Below are 20,995 nucleotides of genomic sequence, written 5' to 3'. Positions count from 1 at the left end.
AGAGGCTCAAACCAAGAGGACTGTAGAAATTCCAATACCACATTCAAATCCCAGGGAGCTGTATTCGGCACAAAAGGAGGTTGTATGTGGAGTACCCCTTGCAAGAAGGTCTGAACTTCTGGCAACAGTGCCAATTTCTTCTGGAAGAAAATGGAGAGAGCTGAAAACCGGACCTTAATGGAACCCAGACGCAAGCCCTTATCCACACCAGCCTGCAAAAAATGTAAGAAACGTCACAGGTGGAACTGCAGGTCAATAGGTGCATTCCTCGCACAAGACAATCTTCTTCAGATATGATGATAGTGTTTTGTCGTCACAGGTTTCCTGGCCTGAACCATGGTAGCAATAACCCTTTTTGGAAAGGCCCTTGTGAGCTAGGATGTTCTGCTCAACCTCCATGCCGTCAAACGAAGTCGCCGTAAGTCCAGGTAGATGAACGGTCCCTGTTTAAGAAGATCGCTTCTTAGTGGTAGAGGCCAAGGGTCTTCGACGGACATGTCCAGAAGATCTGCGTACCACGCCCTCCGTTGCCAAGACGGGGCAAACAGATAGATCAGCCGGTAAGGCCAAGGCGACGTCAGTGCATCCACTGCCCTCGTCTGAGGGTCCCTGGTTCAAGAACAATATCAGCGAAGCTTCTTGTTGAGATGAGAAGCCATCAAGTCTATCTGTGGGCAGCCCCACTGGTGGGTGATCTGCCTAAACACCTGAGGGTGGAGGTCGTGACGACTGAGGAAGTCCGCTTCCCAGTTGTCCACTCCTGGAATGAAGATTGCCGACATTGCTCTTGCATTTCTTTCCGCCCAGAGGAGTATCTCTGACACCTATCGCATGCAGGCTCTGCTTTTTGTCCCTCCTTGTCGATTGATGTACACCACTGCTGTGGCGTTGTCCAACTGAACTTAGATTGCATGAGGAGAGGAGAGGCCCGAAGCAGAGCACTGAAGTTCCAGAATGTTGATCGGAAGGAGGGCTTCATGGGCTGACCACCTGCCCTGGAACTGAGCCCCTTGGGTGACAACTCCCCATCCTCGCAGACTCACATCCGTCGTCAGGAGGGTCCAATCCTGAATCCCGAAACTCCGGCCTTCCAGGAGATTGGAGGACTGCAGCCATCACAAGAGGGAAATCCTGGCCTGAGGGGACAGCTGTATCATCCAGTGCATCTGTAGATGTGATCCGGACCACTTGCTCAGGAGATACAATTGAAATGTTCTGGCATGGCACCTCCCATATTGGATCGTCTCATAGGAGGTGACCATCTTTCCCAACAATCTGATGCAAAGATGGATGGATACCCGAGCAGTTCGGAGCACCATGCAGACCATCTCCTGAAGTGTTCTCACCTTATCCTCTGGGAGGAACACCTTCTGGGCTACCGTATCCAGTAACATCCCCAAGGACAGGAGCCGCTGAGTCTGTTCCAGGTGGGACTTCTGTAGATTGAGAATCCCCACATGGCGTGACAGAAGTTGGATAGTGTGGTCGATATGGAGCAATTAAAGCTCCTTGGATCTTGCTTTTATCAGAAGATCGTCCAGGTAAGGGACAACATTGACCCCCAGGACCCGGAGTTGGAACATCGTCTCCGCCATCAGTTTCGTGAATACCCTCGGAGCAGTGGACAGGCCAAAGGGTAGTGCTTGGAACTGGTAGTGATCGATCAGTACGGCAAACCTCAGAAAAGCCTGATGAGGTGGCCAAATCGGAATATGAAGGTAGGCATCCTTGATATCCATGGAAACCAGAAACTCCTGTTCTTCCAGACCCGCAATCACTGCCCTCAGGGATTCCATTTTGAACTTGAAATTCTTTAGGTAAGGATTCAAGGACTTTAGGTTCAAAATGGGCCGTACCGAGCCATCCGCTTTGGAACCACAAACAGGTTGGAGTAATAACCCCTGCCTCGTTGTGGTATCGGTACTGGGACAATGACATGGGACTGGACCAACTTTCGAATGGCCTGTTGCAACGTAGCCTGCATATCCTCCAAAGCTGGTAAGCTTGATTTGAAAAATCGTTGAGGAGGAGCACCATCGAACTCCAGCTTGTAGCCCTGAGAAATGAAGTCCCTTATCCAGGTATCCTGGCAGGAGCTTTCCCAGATGCGGCTGAAGTGACGCAGTCGGGCTCCCACCTCGAGATCTCCTCAGGGTGGGTGGGCACCGTCATGCTGAGGACTTAGTGGAAGCAGAACTGGTGCTCTGTTCCTGAGAACCGGCGGTTGCAGGTCTTTTTGACTTACCTCTGGTGCTTCTATTTGAATTAAAGGCACCTCTGGCCCTAAAACGAAATCTGTTAGACCGAAAGGACTGAACAGACGGCCCCGGGTAGGAATGCCTAGCCGGCAGGGCCCCAGAGGGGAGAAATGTGGATTTCCCAGCAGTGACCATGTATCCAACTCAACCCCAAAGAGCCATTCCCCTTAAAAAGGGAGGGATTCCACACTGCACTTTGATTCTGCGTCCGCTATCCACTGATGCAACCACAAAGCCCTGCACGCCGACACTGCCATGGCAGAAGTCCTAGCATTAATATTCCCCATCTCCTTCAGAGAATCACACAGGACGCGTGTAGTTTCCTGAATGTGCCTTAGGAGGGTCACCGTAGTGACCAGAGGCATAGCCCCGGAGAGGCCCTCCTGGATATGAGTGGCCCATGAATGAATAGCATGGGTCATCCAGCAACCCGCTATGACCGGCCTTTGCGATACACCTGCTGCTATGTAAATAGATTTGAGTGTAGCCTCTATTTTTCTGTCCTCAGGCTCTTTTATAGTAAAAGACCACCTTTCTGTACAGTCGAGAGACTGATACATCAACCCCTGGGGGTTCTTCCCAAAATTTCCTACCTTCAGGAGCAAATGGGAAAGGGCGCAAAAACTTTTTTGACACTTGGAATTTTTTGTCTGGATTTTTCCAGGCTAATTTGAATAAGTCATCTAACTGTGTAGAATCAGGGAAAGTGACATTAGGCTTGTTTTGTGTAAAGAAAAATGACTGCTGTGACGCAGCGTCCTGTAGAGGGAGCTTTAACAAATCTCGTATAGCCAGTATGAGGGGTTCAATACCCTGAGCAGAATCGGAATCCCCACTAACGGGATCCAAGTCCTCCCCATCCTCCTGTATTTCCTCATCTGAATCAAAGCAAACCATGCTTCAGCGGTGCTGCATGAGAGGGGGAGCTGTGTAACATCTGCCCTAGCAGCTAAATCTGCAACAGCCTGCTGTAGTAGCTGAGTTTTCTGTACATTTGCAGTGAGCTGTGATGACATATCAGACATCTTAGTTTTAAGAGACCCTTTGCCAGGAGGGCTCTGGACCCTCTCCCCCAGCCCTTTCACTGATTTGTGAAGATTGGCTGAATTGTGAACAAGAAACAGAATCAGATGATAGTGGAGAAAATCTAGTGTGACAACATACACTGCACAGCTTGTGTTTACCCATGTTTCACACTAAGCACAAGAACATAAACATACACACAGACAGCTATACTTTCAAGCCTGCCCTTAATTTCTGTCCTGTGGAGGACCCAGATAGTGTACAATAGCGGTTCTCCCCCTTTGCTACAACCTGTACCAGTTTTCCAGTGTGTCTTGTGAGGCAGGAAGCGCTGAGTGTGCTGTCTGTGGCTGCATTAAGTAGAGGAAGGCGCCAAAATGCCTCTAGTCACGCTCTGCTTTAACTCCGACCCCTTCAATGGCGCAGAGCTACAGTGATTTTTTATACCTGCAATGTCTCCTGTTTGCTTAAAAACATCACACAAGTTCTAGCTCAAGCTGTTTGAAGCCAGTCTACACGTAGGGCTCTAGCGGGTCCCTCCCAGGAGGGTCCCGCATGTCGTGCCCGCTTCTAGCCGCAACTTGAACCGGGGGACTCTCCTAGCGGGGCTCTCAGTTTGTACTCACCACAGTCGTCACCTTAAGGCATATGTTTGGGGTGTGCGGCGTGCTGCCGTTGTGACAGCCAAGGCGCAGTGCCCCGCTGAACAACCCCCCCTCAGGACGATGGTCCTGCAGCGGGGAAGCGGCTCTGCACCTCGCAAGGCCGGTGACCGCCCCCCAGGTATGCTGTTGCCCAAACAACAAACGTTTAAAAGAAATTGAAGAAAACTCTCTGGAGCTGCAGAGATGTGCATCCTCTCCTGAGGGCACTGTTTACTAAACTGCCTATGGGAGGGGGCATAGAGGGGAGGAGCCAGCACACCCAGTGAAGAAATTTAAAGTGCACCGGCTCCATTGGACCCCGTCTATACCCTTCGTACTAAGTCTCCCCAATATCCCTTAAGGATACTATCCTTATGGATGCTAGAGAAAAATATGGTAAAAAAGGGGCAGACTAGATAGGCCAAATGGTTCTTATCTGCTGTAAAATTTTATATTTCTATGTTTTTAAGTCCCTAAATCCGCAGCCTGTCTGTGAGGCTGCGTTCATTTGGGAATGGGACAGGGGCAGTGTTGGCCAGCGCTCCTGAAATAATGCTGCCCCTGGTTTCTGGAGCGCTGAGGCCAGGGTCTGCATCTTCTGACATAGATTTCCTGACCGTGGCTATGTAGCTGTTATAGCCAGTCTGAGTTGCCTCAGGCTCACTCAAATGGCCAATGGTTTTGCAGAGTGATCTGATGCTGTGCCTTAGGACACAGCAGCGAACCCAGAAGCAGACCGGAGGCATCTACTTAAACAAGACACCTACTGCTGCATGAACATATTCTTATTTTTTATATTTGGGTCCAAATATGAAGCAGCCATGTGACAGGGTCCATCTCTGAATCAAGCCCCAAATGCATGTGATGGGTATAGTTTAATACAATTCAAGTTTCATTTTTGTAAGAAGCTACTGACATAACACTTACCTGCTTCAGACCTTCTTGAACTGGAACGCATGTCTGCAAGATGTCATCTACTCCCCACCACTTGCCATCCAAATACACTGCGAGAACTGGGAAGACAAACATAAAGGTCTTACAGAATAATTGTACAGGTTACAGGGAAATTTCAAAGGGATTGACATGGCTGAGGCATTTGAGCACAAGTTTAATGACTTACAATCTTGTTTGAAACTTGCACACTCTGGGCCTGATCCAGAAAGCATGTGCTAGGCACAGTGCAAATCCATATCTGGTGACATTGGCCTTCATTCCGAGTTGATCGCTCGCTAGCTGCTTTTAGAAGCAGTGCACACGCTAAGCCGTCCGCCCTCTGGGAGTGTATCTTAGCTTAGCAGAAGTGCGAACGAAAGAGTAGCAGAATTGCTACTAAAAAATGTCATGCCATTTCTGAGTAGCTCCAGACCTACTCCTATCTTGCGATCACTGCAGTTAGTTTAGTTCCTGGTTTGACGTCACAAACACGCCCTGCATTCGGCCAGCCACTCCCCCGTTTCTCCAGCCTCTCCTGCGTTTTTGGCTGGCACGCCTGCGTTTTTTAGCACACTCCCTGAAAACGCCGAGTTGCCACCCAGAAACACCCACTTCCTGTCAATCATACTACGAACACTCGAGCGACTGAAAAGCGTTCCTCGAGCTTGGGTAAAAGTACAAACTTTTGTGTGAAAGTACTTAGTGCATGCGTGCTGCGTACCATGCGCATGCGCATAAATGCAGATTTTTCACCTGATCGCTGCGCTGCGAAAAACGTCAGCGAGCGATCAACTCAGAATGAAGGCCATTATACACTGGTGCGCCTAGATTTCTGGCATAGCTCATTGGTTTTCTGATCAAGATGGCAGCGTTTTCAGGAAGAAGACACCTACACTGGCCAATAGGATATATCAAGTGGAATGCGGGCATTTCTTGCAAAGTACAAAGTTGTTTTACAGAAAAGAGGGAAAAAATAGGATTTTAATTACCTACCTCTTAATCCTTTTCTCGTAGTCCGTAGAGGATACTGGGGTTCCATTTAGTTCCATGGGGTATAGCCGGGTCCACTAGGAGCCACTTTAAGAATTTGATAGTGTGGGCTGGCTCCTCCCTCTATGCCCCTCCTACCAGACTCAGTCTAGGAAACTGTGTCCGAGGAGACGGACATACTTTAAGAGAAGGATAGATAAAGATAGTGGTGAGATTCCGAACCAGAACACACAAACAGAGGAAAGCTATGCTAACCCAACTTTAAACAGGAACAGCAACATCTGAGCCAACAATACTTAACCAACTAACAGTGCAGGAAGAACGAAGCACCGGGCAGGCGCCCAGTATCCTCTACGGACTACGAGAAAAGGATTTACCGGTAGGTAATTAAAATCCTATTTTCTCTTACGTTCTAGAGGATACTGGGGTTCCATTTAGTACCATGGGGATGTACCAAAGCTCCCAAACCGAGTGGGAGAGTGCTGAGGTTCCTGCAGAACTGATTGACCAAACTGAAGGTCCTCAGAGGCCAAAGTATCGAACTTGTAGAACTTAGTAAAAGTGTTCAAACCAGACCAAGTAGCCGCTTGGCAGAGCTGTAAAGCCGAGACACCGAGGGCAGCCGCCCAGCAACAACCCACCGACCTAGTAGAGTGGGCCTGTTCAGATTTAGGAACCGGCAAACCTGCCATGGAATAAACATGCTGGATAGTGAGCCTGATCCAGCGTGCAATTGTCTGCTTTGAAGCAGGACACCCAATTTTATTGGGATCATATATAACGAACAGCGAGTAGGATTTCCCGTGATGAGCTGTCCTCTTTACGTATACCTTCAAAGCCCTGAAAACAGCCAAAGACTTTGAAGCAGCGGAAGTGTCGGTGATAACCGGAACCACAATAGGTTGGTTGATGTGAAGTGCTGACACCACTTTTGGAAGAAATTGCTGACGAGTTCTGAGTTCAGCTCTGTCCTCATGGAAAATTAAATAGGGGCTCTTGTGAGACAAAGCCCCCAGCTCCGACACACGTCTTGCTGAAGCCAAGGCCAACAGTGTGACAGTCTTCCACGTAAGATATTTTACGTCCACCTCCTGTAATGGTTCAAACCAGTCCGATTGGAGGAACTGCAGTACCAAACTGAGATCCCAAGGTGCCGTGGGAGACACAAAGGGAGGTTGGATGCGCAGAATACCTTTCAAAAATGTCTGGACCTCAGGGAGAGAAGCTAATTGTTTCTGAAAGAAAATGGACAATGCCGAAATCTGGACTTTTATGGAGCCCAGACGTAGGCCCACATCCACACCTGCCTACAGAAAAAGCAGGAAACGTCCCAGGTGAAATTCAACTGCAGAATAAGTTCTTCTCTCACACCAAGAGACATATTTCTTCCAAATACGGTGGTAATGTTTAGACGTTACCCCCTTCCTGGCTTGGATCATAGTCGGGATAACTTTGTTATCTTCTGGCTAGAATCAGCCATTCAACTTCCATGCTGTCAAACGTAGCAGCAGTAAATCCTGACAGATGAACAAGCCCTGTTGCAGAAGATCCTCGCGAAGAGGTAGAGGCCACGGATCTTCGAGGAGCGTCTCCAGAAGGTCCGCGTACCAGGCCCTTTTTGGCCAGTCCGGAGCAATGAGTATTGCTTGAACCTTTTCCATTTTTATTCTTTTGAGAATTCTTGGGATCAGAGGAAGTGGAGAAAAAACATACGCCATCTGATAGACCCATGGAGTCGTCAGAGCGTCTACCGCCACTGCCTGTGGGTCTCTCAACCTGGAACAATACCGCTTGAGCTTCCTGTTGAGACAAGAGGCCATCACGTTGGTTTGTGGATATCCCCACCGACGTGTCAAGCACCTGAACACTTCCGTTTGAAGGCCCCACTCCCCCTGGTGCAGGTCGTGTCTGCTGAGGAAGTCTGCTTCCCAGTTGTCTACTTCCGGAATGAAGACCGCTGACAATGCCACAGCGTTTTTTTCTGCCCAGAGGAGAATTCTTGACACCTCTGACATTGCTGCTCTGCTTTTCGTTCTGCCCTGTCGGTTTATGTACGTCACTGCCGTTACACTGTCCGACTGGACTTGAATGGCCCGATCCTGAAGAAGATAAGAGGCCTGCAGTAGGGCGTTGTATATGACCCTGAGTTCCAGAATGTTGATTGGAAGGACAACTTCCTGACTTGACCATCTTCCTTGAAACTGCACTCCCTGGATGACTGCTCCCTAACCTTGGAGGCTTGCATCCGTGGTTAACAGGATCCAGTCCTGAATTCCAAACCTCCGACCCTCGACGAGGTGTGAGGTCTGTAGCCACAAGAGAATGGAGATATTGGCTTTTTGTGACAGACGAATCCTCTGGTGCGTGTGAAGATGCGATCCGGACCATTTGTCCAACAGATCGAGTTGGAAGAGTCTTGCGTGCAACCTTCCGTATTGAAATGCCTCGTAAGAGGCCACCATTTTCCCCAGAAGGCGAATGCATAGAAGCACCGATATCCGGGTTGGCTTCAGGACATCCCGAACCATCGACTGGATTACCAATGCCTTTTCCAATGGAAGGAACACTTTCTGCGACTCCATGTCCAGTATCATTCCCAGGAATGGTAGCCTACGTGTTGGCTCTAGGTGAGATTTCAGAAGGTTCAGAATCCACCCGTGATCCTGGAGAAGTTTGGTTGAGAGGCCAATGCTGTCCAGCAACCTGGATGGCGCATTTATCAGAAGATCGTCCAGGTACGGAATTATGTTCACTCCCTGTTTGCAGAGTATAAACATCATCTCTGCCATCACTTTGGTGAACCCCCTCGGTGCCGTGGAGAGACCAAATAGCAGAGCCTGGAACTGGTAGTGACAGTCCTGTAGTGCAAACCGTAGATGAGCCTGGTGAGGCGGCCAGATCGGAATGTGAAGTTACGCTTCCTTGATATCCAGAGACACAAGGAATTCCCCTTCCTCCAGACCTGACATCACCGCTCTCAGAGACCATCTTGAACTTGAACACTCTTAGGAACAGGTTCAAGGACTTGAGGTTCAGAATTGGACATGCCGAACAGTTTCGGTACTACGAACAAATTGGGATGGTACACCTTGTTGTGTAGATGAGGTGGAACTGGAACAATGACTTGAGTCTGTACCAGTTTTTGGATGGCCTGCTGTAAAGTTATACTTGCCTCTTGTGAAGCTGGTAAGCCTGATTTGAAGAATCTGTGAGGTGGGAGCTCTTGGAACTCCAGTCTGTAGCCCTGGGACATAAGATCTATTACCCAGGGATCCCAGCACGAACTTGACCAGATGTGACTGAAGAATTATAGTCGGGCTCCCACCTGACAGACCTCCAGGCCTCGCGGTCCACTGTCATGCTGAAGGCTTTGAGGAAGCAGAGTCTGAGCTCTGTTCCTGAACACCTGCAGTTGCTGGTTTGCGTGGTTTACCTCTTGCCTCTCTGGAGACTGTAGAAGCACCTCTGGATTTTCCCTTAAACTTGGCTGTCCGAAAGGACTGTAAATTTGAAGCTGAATAAGCTTTCCTGGCTGGGGGAGCTGCGGAAGGAAGATACATAGACTTACACGCATTAGCTTTGGAGATCTATTTGTCTAGTTCGTCTTCAAATAAGGCCTCTCCTATGAATGGTAGGCCTGCCACGCCTTTCCTGGAGTCCGCATCAGCAGTCCACTGGCGTAGCCACAAGCTCCTGCGTGCTGACACTGCCATAGCGGTGGTGCATGCATTAAGAAAACCAATCTCTTTTATGGCTTCCACTTTAAAGTTCGCAGAGTCCTGTATATGCTGTAGGAGTAAAACAACATCCCCCCTAGACACGAAGTCTAACCCCTCAATTAGGTTACCTGACCATTTAGCAATGGCTTTTGTGATCCACGCACATGCAATACTGGGTCTCTGGGCCACCCCAGCAGCTGTGTACAATGATTTGAGTGTAGTCTCAATTTTACGATAAGCCGTATCTTTTAGGAAGGCTACACCAGGGACAAGCAATACAATTTTACGTGACAGCCTAGAGACTGATGCGTCCACTATCGGTGGATTTCCCCATTTTTTCCTATCCTCCAGAGGAAAAGGAAAAGATTAGAGCAACCTTTTATGGATTTGAAATTTCTTATCAGAATAACCCACAGTTCTTCAAACAGGGTATTGCGTCTCTTTCTCATTGCAAGATAGCTTTGTAGAAATATTTGAGATCATTCCTTTAATGGAATTAACCCATTCTGGTTCAGCCCCGCTATTCTGGGAAGGTGCACTGCCATTAGTACCCAATCCGCTGTACAAGAAACACACTCTTTGCCTGACATAATGTAAATGTGACAGCAGACACACACACAGGAAAAGGTTAAGCACAATTAACCCACAAAGAGCCCTTCAAGGAGACACAGAGTAATTTGGAGTCAGCCCCCCCCCGCTCCCTTATCGTTAATGCCAAGCTTAGCCAGGTTGCAGACTAAGTACCCTGATAGGGGACTTAGTACACTAATAGTCGCTCCCCCCCTGCTATGACCCCCTGGTACCGCTGAGGTAATCTGGAGTAACGCTGGAGGAGCTGCGCGTCCCTGTCAGTCAGCGTCTGTGTCCACTGCAGAGGGAAAATGGCGCTTGTGAGCTGCTGGATCCTCTCATAGTGAAGCCCCGCCCTTTCAATGGCGCGCGGTCTTCCCGCTTTTTTTTTTTTTATATACTGGCTGAGGTAATCTGGTGCTTAAAATGGAGATAAAACCGTATTGAGTCTGTTTTTGCCAGTGTGGGTACTGTATACAGTGTACTGAGACGCAGCTGTGTACTGTGTCTGGAGATGCAATCCGCCCCAGTTAGAAGCCATGCATCTCCGTACCCTCATGCCGCCATAATGGCCGGTGACCCGCTAGTTGGGACACCGGCTTAGTACTCACCACTCTTCTTTCTCCTGGCTCTGTTAGGGGTGGCAGCGTGCTGCGGGAATGTACACTCGCCGTGGTGGGGCTTGCGAATAGTTCCCTCAGGAGCTCAGTGTCCTGTCAGCGGGGAATGGGACCATTAACCCTTTAAGAGGTTGGGCCATCTCTCCTCCCCACCCCCACCCCCCTCCTACCCCCAAAATCCCACGGAGCAGGCCGGCTGAAAATAACATACATATAAAATAAATGCATAAAACTCTTCAGGAGCTTCCATAAGCGTGACCGGCTCCTCCGGGCACATTTACTAAATTGAGTCTGGTAGGGGGCATAGAGGGAGGATCCAGCCCACACTGTCAAATTCTTAAAATGCCCATGGCTCCTAGTGGACCTATCTATACCCTATGGTACTAAGTGGGACCACAGTATCCTCTAGGACGTAAGAGAAAAATGAAATATATAAGGATATAAAGCGATGGAGAGGATGACATTTTAGGGATGTTCTTAACTGTGTGGTAGAGCGAAGCCAATTTCCCTCTGCAAAATGTGTTGAATTTTGACCTAGCTCTGAGCTGTCGGAAAACGGGTCTCATACTGGTTCAGATGTACTAAGTGGAGAGAGATAAAGTACCAGTCAATCAGCTCCTAACTGCCATGTTACAGGCTGTATTTGAAAAATGACAGTTATAAGCTGATTGGTTGATAGTTTCTCTCCACTTCATCACTCTCCAAGGCTTAGTACATCTCCCACTTTTTTTATATTAAGACTTCATATTCAGTACTTTGACACAGAAGCAAATGTATATATATATATATATATATATATACATATACTGCAATGAATGTCCAGCACTCCGCTGTAAGTGAATGATGCCACGGTGCCACGGTTTTCAAATAGCATAGAATTCCAAATAGCTGGCACTCGTGGACCAAGAAATAGACAATACACAGGTACGTGCGTTCCTGTGTGTTGTCTATTTCTTGGTCCACGAGTGCCAGCTATTTGGAAATATATATATATATATATATATACACATACACACACACACACACACACACACACACACACACACACATAAAAATGCCACAAGGAAAAAAGAGAGGTGGTTGCAGTTTGCAGAGCCCAATATAGGTGTGTCCCTTCCAGTGTGCTTGGCAGATCATCTAGGGGGTGTAGTATGGTATGTCGGCGGCCAGCATACCAGCGCAGGAATCCCGAGCACCGGCATACCGACAGCTGGGCGAGCGCAAATGAGACCCTTGCGGGCACGGTGGCACAAGTACACTATTTATTCTCCTTCCAGGGGGGTCGTGGACCCCCAAGAGGGAGAATAGGTGTCGGTATACCGGGTGTCGGGATGCCAACAGCCGGCATACTGAATACCACCCCATCTAGGATATCCAAGGCAAAACCAGGGATTTGTGCTCTGCATCCAACGAGCTTTGTAAATGGGGTTCACTGACCTGAGCCTCAGGCATACACACTAAGCCAGCAGATAGCAAAACTAAGTCCGCACCCATGTCTTTCTTCTTCGGATTTACTAAAAGCAGCATTTTCTGAGAGTCTTCATCACAGAACAGTGGCACACAAAGAACACAGGTTGCATCTACCTTGATCTGCAAGAGGAGAAAATGATTTTGTCAGTCTATTGACCTGATAAATTGTAAATGAGACTGATGTATTCCACGGACAGTCAATAGGTTGACACCAGATGGTGAGCAGTGAATAGGTTATCAGGGTCAAAAAGTTGAAAATTGAATGGTCGACATGGACTTATGTCAACAAGTTCAAAAGGTCAGCCTTTACAAAAGGTAAACTTACAAATTGTCAATACATAAAAGGTCATGATTTTTAGTGTTAGGGGTTAGGGTTGGGCATGTGGGGGAGTGTTAGGTTTGGGCTGCCGGAGGGGACGGTTAGGGTAAGACACTTGGCAGAGAGTTATGGTTATTCTATGGAAGGGGAAGAGTACAGTTAGGCACCACAGGGACGTTTAGGCAACAGGGGAAGTGTTAGGGTTAGCCACTAGGGGGAAGGTTAGATTAAGGGTTAAAATAATGTGGGGGGGGGGAGGGAAATAATTCAATCTCTTCTGTGTAGATCATTTGCATGTCAGCTTTTTGACCCTGTCGACCTACGTCCATATTGATCATTTAACTGTTGACATTTTGACCCTGTCGACCAGCTTGTGTCGACACATTGACTATCTAAATACTGTAGATCTTTTAATTGACACCGTATTCCGTACATTCATCTAACTGACTCACTCCATGGATCCAAATAAAGTTTGACCTTTTTTTGTATTAACATTTTCAGTCTATAGCAAGTCTTTAGGATTGTCTGCCTTTATATTCTTTATCCTGCCTTGATATATTACCTTATTCCTTCTTATGCTTAAGAAAATGCCACAATAATAGAAAGAAAACGGTGGTCATTTAATATAACGCAAAGAAATAGACCTGCTTGTTAGTAGGCACAAATGAGGGTGGAGTTTGCAATTGTCTGGTTACAGGTAGTGACCTATAGGATTAGATTAATAGATATGAAGATAGGTGGTCCTTTGTTTCTTAAGCTAATACCAGGGTTTGGGTGGGTTCTTTTACTGTGAGACATTAAATCGCCCTCCCATCCCAATTGGCTGGTGTTGTCTTTGCAGGTGGGATGGTCTAACTGGCAAGTTTTAGGGTGCCCTGAGATGTCCGGGGGACTGTTGATGGGGGTGTAGACGATTCCCCTATGGGGCATTGGGGCACCACCCATCCAGATGGGCTCCTTTCTCCCACAGGGTGAGTCATTGGCAGGTACCTCAAGTTGGGGGAGGGTGGGCAGGGCAGTAACTACCCTTTCTGTCTGTGGCTCCCCCTTCGAGTTGGAGTGGAGGTTGGTGTTGGAGCTTGGGCCCATCCTCTTATGTATATTGTAGATTTTATTTTTGGTCAAGTTTTGGGTTTTATTTATGATTTGTTCATTATCTTACACACAGTCACCATTTAAATACAGTAGGCTGTCCTCCCTTGGCCACCCTATACGCCCTAATTTTTTATAAATAAAACTGAGCTATTTGTTAACTGCCAATTTGGTTGTCCGTGTCCTTTATCTTCGCCGAGCATGTGCATTGTATAGATGGATGAAAGCAGACCCTAGGACGATAGAGGTTTTATAGAAATGAACAGGAACTTGCCGGTTTGTTTTTTTAAAGCGGCAATGTATTAAAAGGTGAAACCAGGTTAGTTTTGCCTTGTCACTTATTGCTGCTTTAAAACTCGCAGGGATCTCACCAATGCCGGTATCCTATAGACTATTACATTTCTCCTTCTATTCTTACCATCAAAACATTTAGAGAACATTTTCAGATTTCTCCACATTTAGAAAATATTTCCTTTTTAAAACATTTACACCTGTTAATAGGGACTGATACGGTGTTGCACACAAGTGTGCTTGGACTATAAATGTGGATCTCCGCCTGTATTCACAGTTGGCTGCTTGCGGATATGCTACTAATCCGCTTGTAAAAGCAGCCTTCATCACTATTAGCACGCATTTGCACTAGCACTTTCCTTAGTGCAAGAGATCCAACTGAAATCAGATAGATATCAGTGTATACTCGCCTCCGAATAATCAGCAATTCCGTCTACATGTTCACGATGGAACACTTAGCCAGGTGCAAATGCCCAGTTGTACCCACTCAATGTAGTGTCTGCGATGTGTACAACTAAAGGCCCGTACACACTGGTGGATATATCGGCCGTTCTCTTGAACGGCCGATATATCGCGGGACCATCGGCCAGTGTGTACGGCCGATACGTCTGTGAACTCCGTCGTTCACAGACGTATCGCGTCGGCCCCGCTGCACAGCCGACGGCCAATATATCTACCAATAAATTGGCGCGTCGCTGTGTGTGTACGGGCCCGTACACATGCTGCAGTGGCCGGCGGTGATTGACAGCTGAACTGGGCGGGCGTGTGTACACGCCCGCCCAGTTCATGACGTCAGTCCCCGACGGATCGGGCAGTGTGTATGCACAGCACACTGCCCGATCCGTCCATAGATATATCTGCAGATCAACTGATCTGCAGATATATCTTTCTAGTGTGTACCCACCTTAAGGGGAGATGAACCAAATGTGCTTCAAAGATAAAGTGGAAAGTTGACCATTCCAACCAATCAGCTTATAGCACACACTATAAAATGAAGACAGCTGATAAGTTGCTAAAGGCACTTCTCCACTTTATCTCTCTTGAAGGTTTGATAAGTTTCCATTTATCATCTGTACTCCTTGTTGTATATTCTCAGCTACAGATATGCACAGTGTGCAAAATCACGCAATCCTACAAAACAGATTGTGAGCAACTAAAATCCACTCCTATGTATTTACCTCTTTTGTCCATTTACTTCTATTGTGTGGGATAAACTGTATTGTTCTCACATATCTATGACCTCAAACAGAGTAATCTAAACGTCAACTTTCTTCCACGCAGGTTTCTTCTGCATTCATACTGTACTTTGTGTTATGTACTGAGCTGCTACAAGTATTCTACAATTCACAGATGCAGCGAGCTTCTGATGTAACAATCAGTAAATGTCGCACTGACATGTGATATGCGACATGTACTTTTATCATACAGAACTGGCGTTGAAACAGTTGGGTAATATCATCTGCAGATGCAACAGGCATCAGGGTATTTTATTAATCTTCTATACCCTGTTGCTTTAAAGAAGCGTGTTATGTCAATGGTTTCCCAAAGTGACACACTAGGCAATGAATTTGACAGAATGATAATACACCTGTGAAATAAATAAAAAGTATGCAGTACATACATAATATGTGTTTGTGAATCAATTACCTGATCGGAGTGAGTGAGGTAACGATCAGTCACTTGCAGGGGAAAAAACAAAACAGATGAACTGCAACTGTGATTTTCCTCAGCTCAGACCACAGATGTCACATTGTGGGGCATATGCATCAACGCTTGGAGAGACATAAAGTGGGAGAGATAAAGTACCAACCAATCAGCTCCCGTCATTTTTCCGACACAGCCTGTAACATGGCAGGTAGGAGCTGATTGGCTGGTACTTTATTGCTCTCCAAGAGTTGATGCATATGCCCCTGTTTGCGTAATGAATAAATGCATTACAGCTTGGCTGGTGTTAACTTGTGGGGGGTATGGCAGGTTGGTCAGGACAGACCTAGAATCACTACGGGATGCATGATAAACAGTGTCCCAACACTTTACAGAAGTGACCACACAAATTCACAAGGGCTCTCCTAACCTCACCAGGCCTTTGAGAGATAAGTAATTAAAAATGTGACCCCCTGTTCAAATGAAAATGCTCCTTTAGAAAAAACAACCTACCTATTTGCTATAAAATTATCAAAAGCCATGACAACAAGGTCTCCCTTTCTTCTCCAGCCAACGACAACTATGCCAACTTTAACAAATGATGGGGATGATCTCGTTATCCCCTTCCCCCCTCCAGTGACTGCATGGATAGTCACATGGTTGATGGTAGAATAACTATTGGGTGTGTTCCATCACTCCTATGGTGCTTGTAATGGGACAGTAGTCCCAGGATATCATGGCTTTCGATGATCTCATGGTGGTCATTCACAGTGGCAAGCTGGCTATTTTTTAAGGAATTTTTCCCTTACCCGATTTGGACTATCTAGCAAGAAAGTTGTCAGCAATTAAAAGTTAATTTCCATTAGGGATACAAGAGGTTAATTAATTTTAAATAACATTTTCTTTTTTACTTATTGATTATTGGTATTAACTGTTTCTTTTGACGGGATCACACATATTAACAAGGATGTAACGGCAAGTTTTGTGATTATTATCTTATAATTTATTAGTTGTACTCAGATTAGTCATGCTATTTAAACTATAACTATTCAATGGTTAATGTTACTGTTTATGCATTCATACCGTAGGGCAGCATTAAAAACGCATGCAAAATCTGTATTAAGGCTTGCCTGGAATGAAAACCCTGAATCTGTAGTATCAGTTACAGCCAGCAGAGGGCACCCAAATTAAATATTGATTTTGAAACCTTCGCTGCTAGAAGAATGCATAACATCTACAGCGTCATAAGAATTCTTGCTCAGTTTAGGAAGGGTCTCTCAGCAGAATATAGTTAAAGCATCGAAAATATGCAAGAGACGTGGGGAGAGTCTAAAACAGGGGTTGAAAAAAAAAAAAAAGCTGTCATGGTTCAAATTGGGTCTCTCCACTAATAGAGGAGTGAGAGCTGAAGACTTTGGGTGGGCCTTTATACACATTCACTTATAAGTTGTTGCACAACTGGAAATTAAATATAGAGATCAGTAAGAGAAGCAACATAAAATACAGCCATGAAAATTCTGTCTGAAAGCCAGTAGTTACCCTGCTCAAATCATTAAAGCAATTTGCAGGTACTACCTGTACCACCACACCAGCTCAGTACAAGTTGCAAATCAAATTACAAAGCTCTATTAATTATTATTATTATTATTATTATTATTATTATTATCATCATCATCAGATACAAAGGGAGTGTTTATCAAAGCTCCATAAGTGATATATCTGTGAGAGGTAAAGCATACCTCCCAACTTTTCTCAGCAAGATTTGGGGGCGTGACCTAGTGTGAGAGGGTGTAAATTCAGCTCAGTGGGCGTGGCCTTTTTGGCAGTTGGGAGGTATGGATAAAGTACAAGCCAATGAGCTTCTACCGTACATTTTACAGATTGTAGTTTAATAATAACAGGAGCTGACTGGTTGGTACTTTATCTCTCACAATTTTATCTCTCTTCGAGTTTTGATAAATACCCCCCATAATGACAAACATTTCTTATACTGAAACCCACATTCCATAAACTTGCCTTCTCTCCATCTGGACAGGAAAAGAATTCATTGGAGGGCCCACTCTGCTGGGTAATGTGTAAGTAGTGCTGGGCCGATAGCGCCATCCAACCTTGGAAATCAGAGGACTTAAAACTGGCAACTGGGCAGCAGAGACCTAAAAAATTACATTCAGTGTTAACTACAGTACATTGTTCAATATGATTAACTCCTGAGGAATCCCCAGTGTAATCATTGATTTGTTTAGATGAAAAACAAAAAAACAGACTGAAAACGGCTGAAATATTTTCACAGCAAATTATATAATTTATACATAATTTATAATATATAATATATAATTTATACATGTATTATGTATATATATAAAAACTGGGTGTGGTTCATAGGGTCGACCACACTTAGGTCAACAGTATCTAGGTCGACAGTTACTAATTCGATGCCTAAAATAGGTCGACACAAGCACTAGGTCGCCATGACAAAAGGTCGACATGAGGTTTTAAAAAAAAAGGGTCTCGTTTTCTTCGTAGAGTGACCGGGAATCCCAATTAGTGCACCGTCTCCTGTTTCGGGCAAGGTGCCTCGCTCTGCTACCGCTGTGCTTGGCACAGGTTACCGTTCCCAACTGTAGTGCGCGTGGATTGTACAGTATTAAAAAGTTCAAAAAAATGAAACAAATTGTGAAAAACCTCATGTCGACCTAGAGACCACGTCGACCTAATGCATGTCGACCAATAGTGGTCGACCTAATGACTGTTGACCTAAGTGTGGTCGACCTAGAGACCGGATACCATAAAAACGGATGTACGGTGGTATTATACCCCAGACAAACTATCTCGGAGGTTCCCCTCTGCCACCCCGGTCTGCTGGCGGGGATGCGGTCAACGTGGTACTCTCCTCCATATTTGGTGGACCTGTCCACGTATTGTGGACTACTGGAATAAGGTACTTGATATACTGAACTCCTTATCTGGACTTACGCTCAAATTGGACCCATGGATGTTTCTGTTGGCCCGTCCACACCCAGACCTTGACCCTCTATTGAATAAATTGTTTTCCCATATCTTAGTAGCGGCTAAATCTTTAATAGCTAAAAATTGGAAAACCCCCACCCCTCCCACTATACCAGCATTGAATAATTATATCTGGTTCGTAGCTAATATGGAAAAAATCACTTATTACCTGCATGACTGTCCTCACAAATTTGAGCTCGTTTGGGGGCCCTGGTTGATTGCGATGTCCCCCCCATTATGAGGTTCAAACCATTCTCTTGACCCCGTTTTCCAAGTCTCTGGCCATGATGCGCCTGGGCCCTCCCTCCGGCACCGTCTTGCCCTCCCAGGTCTCTATTGGATATGTGATGGTACGTAACCCAAATGTCTACTTATACATTGTTTAACGTATACACTCTCCATGGATATATTGGATGTTTATCTTCTCTCATGGCATAGAACAGCTCTGTTGTTCCTTTTTTTTCCTCTCTCTCTCTCTCTCTTTGTCTCCCCCCCCCCCCCCCCCCCTCTCATTATTCCCCGTTGTTCCTGTTTTCTCCATGTATATGCTCCCCGCTTGGGGAGAAATTTTTGTATATCTGTTTAAATATGCACAAAATTATTTGAAAAATTACCACCATGGTGACTGATTTTCACATTTTATTATGCAATTTAATCTGTATTGTATATTTATCAGTCTCTCCTGGTGTAAATAAAATGTTTAAAAAAACAAAAAAAAAACGGATGTACGTACGTACGTTCCAGCATAACTCTGGAATGGCTGGAGCAATTTACACCATACTTGGTACACATATCACTTACAATCTGGAAAAAAATACTTTGGGGGTAAGACACCACTAGCACCCCTAGGGGTGGGGGTGGGAAGGGGGGGTGACATGTAAAAATCCATAGTTTTCGGGGTGGCTGAGATGAATAGTGACACTCCTGATGCCGTTTCAGTCCAAGTTCAGCCCCCCATCAGCATGGGGGGTGAGAAGGGGTGAAAAATAAAATGTCCAGTATGACCAACATTAGGGTCAAATCCATAGTTTTCGGGGTCGCTAACCTCATTTTGAAAATTGATATGTTCCCTAGACTGTCCGCTAACATATAGGCTATGTATCTTTACGCTCATTCTTTTAGGGGTTGGGTAGTGAACTTAAACTTGAAGATGGGCGCAATTAAAATATTCTTATTGCGTTAATTAATAGTTTATATATATATAAATAGTAAGGAGAGCTTGTGTATTTATAATGTATCATATGGTATAACTGTAAACATGTAATGTGTGCCTGCACTTATTTGATGTTCTTACTGCGGGTGTAGTACGGTATGCCGGCGGCCAGGCTCCCGGCGCGACCAGCATACCGGCGCTGGGAGCCTGACCGCTGGCATACCGACAGTGTGGCGATCGCAAAGGAGCCCCTTGCGGGCACGGTGAATAGCTGTCAGTATGCCGGGTGTCGGGATCCCGGCACCGGTATACTGTGCGCCGGGATCCCGACATTCGGCATACTGAAGACCACCCCTTAACTGAAATTACTGTCATTTTCATATTATGTCACATTACACAATATACCAGTGGTTCCAAAACTGTGTGCTAGGCACCGTGGGCTGCCGTGTAGCTCTTTCAGGGGACCCTCGGGTTGGTGGTTCAGGACCACATCAAATTATTTATGGTCAAAGTGACAGGCAGAACCAGCGCTAGCGGCTGCCAATAATAAAACATGTGAGCATCAGAAGCACAATTGTACACCCCACATAGCTGACCCTGAGGGTGGCAGGTAGACTCAATTTACTTCATTTCATTTTTTTTGTTCAAAATGTATCAATAAAAAGAAGCTTTTATTCCTTATTGCCGTGAACAAAAATGCCGATACTACAGAGCGCCGAGAATCAAGATAGTCTGAGAACCAATGCCATACACTACACCAGTGGTTCCCAAACATTTTTGAATCATGGCGCCCTAGAGTATCAGAATTTTTTCACGGCACCCCTAGTCCAAAAGTTTCTTATTGAGAATTTTAGAAAACAATAAGTAATTTATGTTTATGTGTCATCTTTAGTTTCTTTAGTGTGGTGCAGGACAATATTTGGCTGTTTTTCCTCATATTTTATAAGTGGCAGCCACAAGCTCTGGTTTTGTCTATTACTTTGACCAAAAATAGTTTGAATTGGTCCTGGATCACTAATTCAAGACACCGCTGCTAGTGTCCTGAGGCACCCCAGGGGTCTATTTACTAAGCCTTGGATGGAGATAAAGTGGACGGAGATAAAGTACCAGCCAATCAGCTACTACCTGCCATGTCACAGGCTGGGTTTGAAAAATGACAGTTATGAGCTCCATCCAAGGCTTAGTAAATAGACCCCACAGTTTGAGAACCATTGCACTACACCTATATAATATAAGCGAGAAAGTCTGGCTTGCTGTTTGCCC

General features: G+C 45.9%; 1 protein-coding gene across 1 annotated transcript in view; it reads right to left on the bottom strand.

Annotated features, from left to right (window-relative positions):
- The window catches only part of LOC134931882 (protein FAM169B-like), an 89,225-nt gene that overhangs the window by 32,092 nt on the left and 36,138 nt on the right, over positions 1-20,995 (bottom strand). The window contains exons 3-5 of the mRNA XM_063925714.1: positions 17,575-17,726; positions 12,248-12,347; positions 4,853-4,938 (exon numbers count right to left, since the gene is read on the bottom strand). Coding sequence (XP_063781784.1) covers positions 4,853-4,938; positions 12,248-12,347; positions 17,575-17,726 — 338 coding nt within the window. The remainder of the gene's footprint in view (positions 1-4,852; positions 4,939-12,247; positions 12,348-17,574; positions 17,727-20,995) is intronic.

The sequence above is a fragment of the Pseudophryne corroboree genome, chromosome 6 (assembly GCF_028390025.1).
Source record: "Pseudophryne corroboree isolate aPseCor3 chromosome 6, aPseCor3.hap2, whole genome shotgun sequence".
NCBI lineage: Eukaryota > Metazoa > Chordata > Amphibia > Anura > Myobatrachidae > Pseudophryne > Pseudophryne corroboree.
This window is presented reverse-complemented; position numbering and strand designations above follow the sequence as displayed.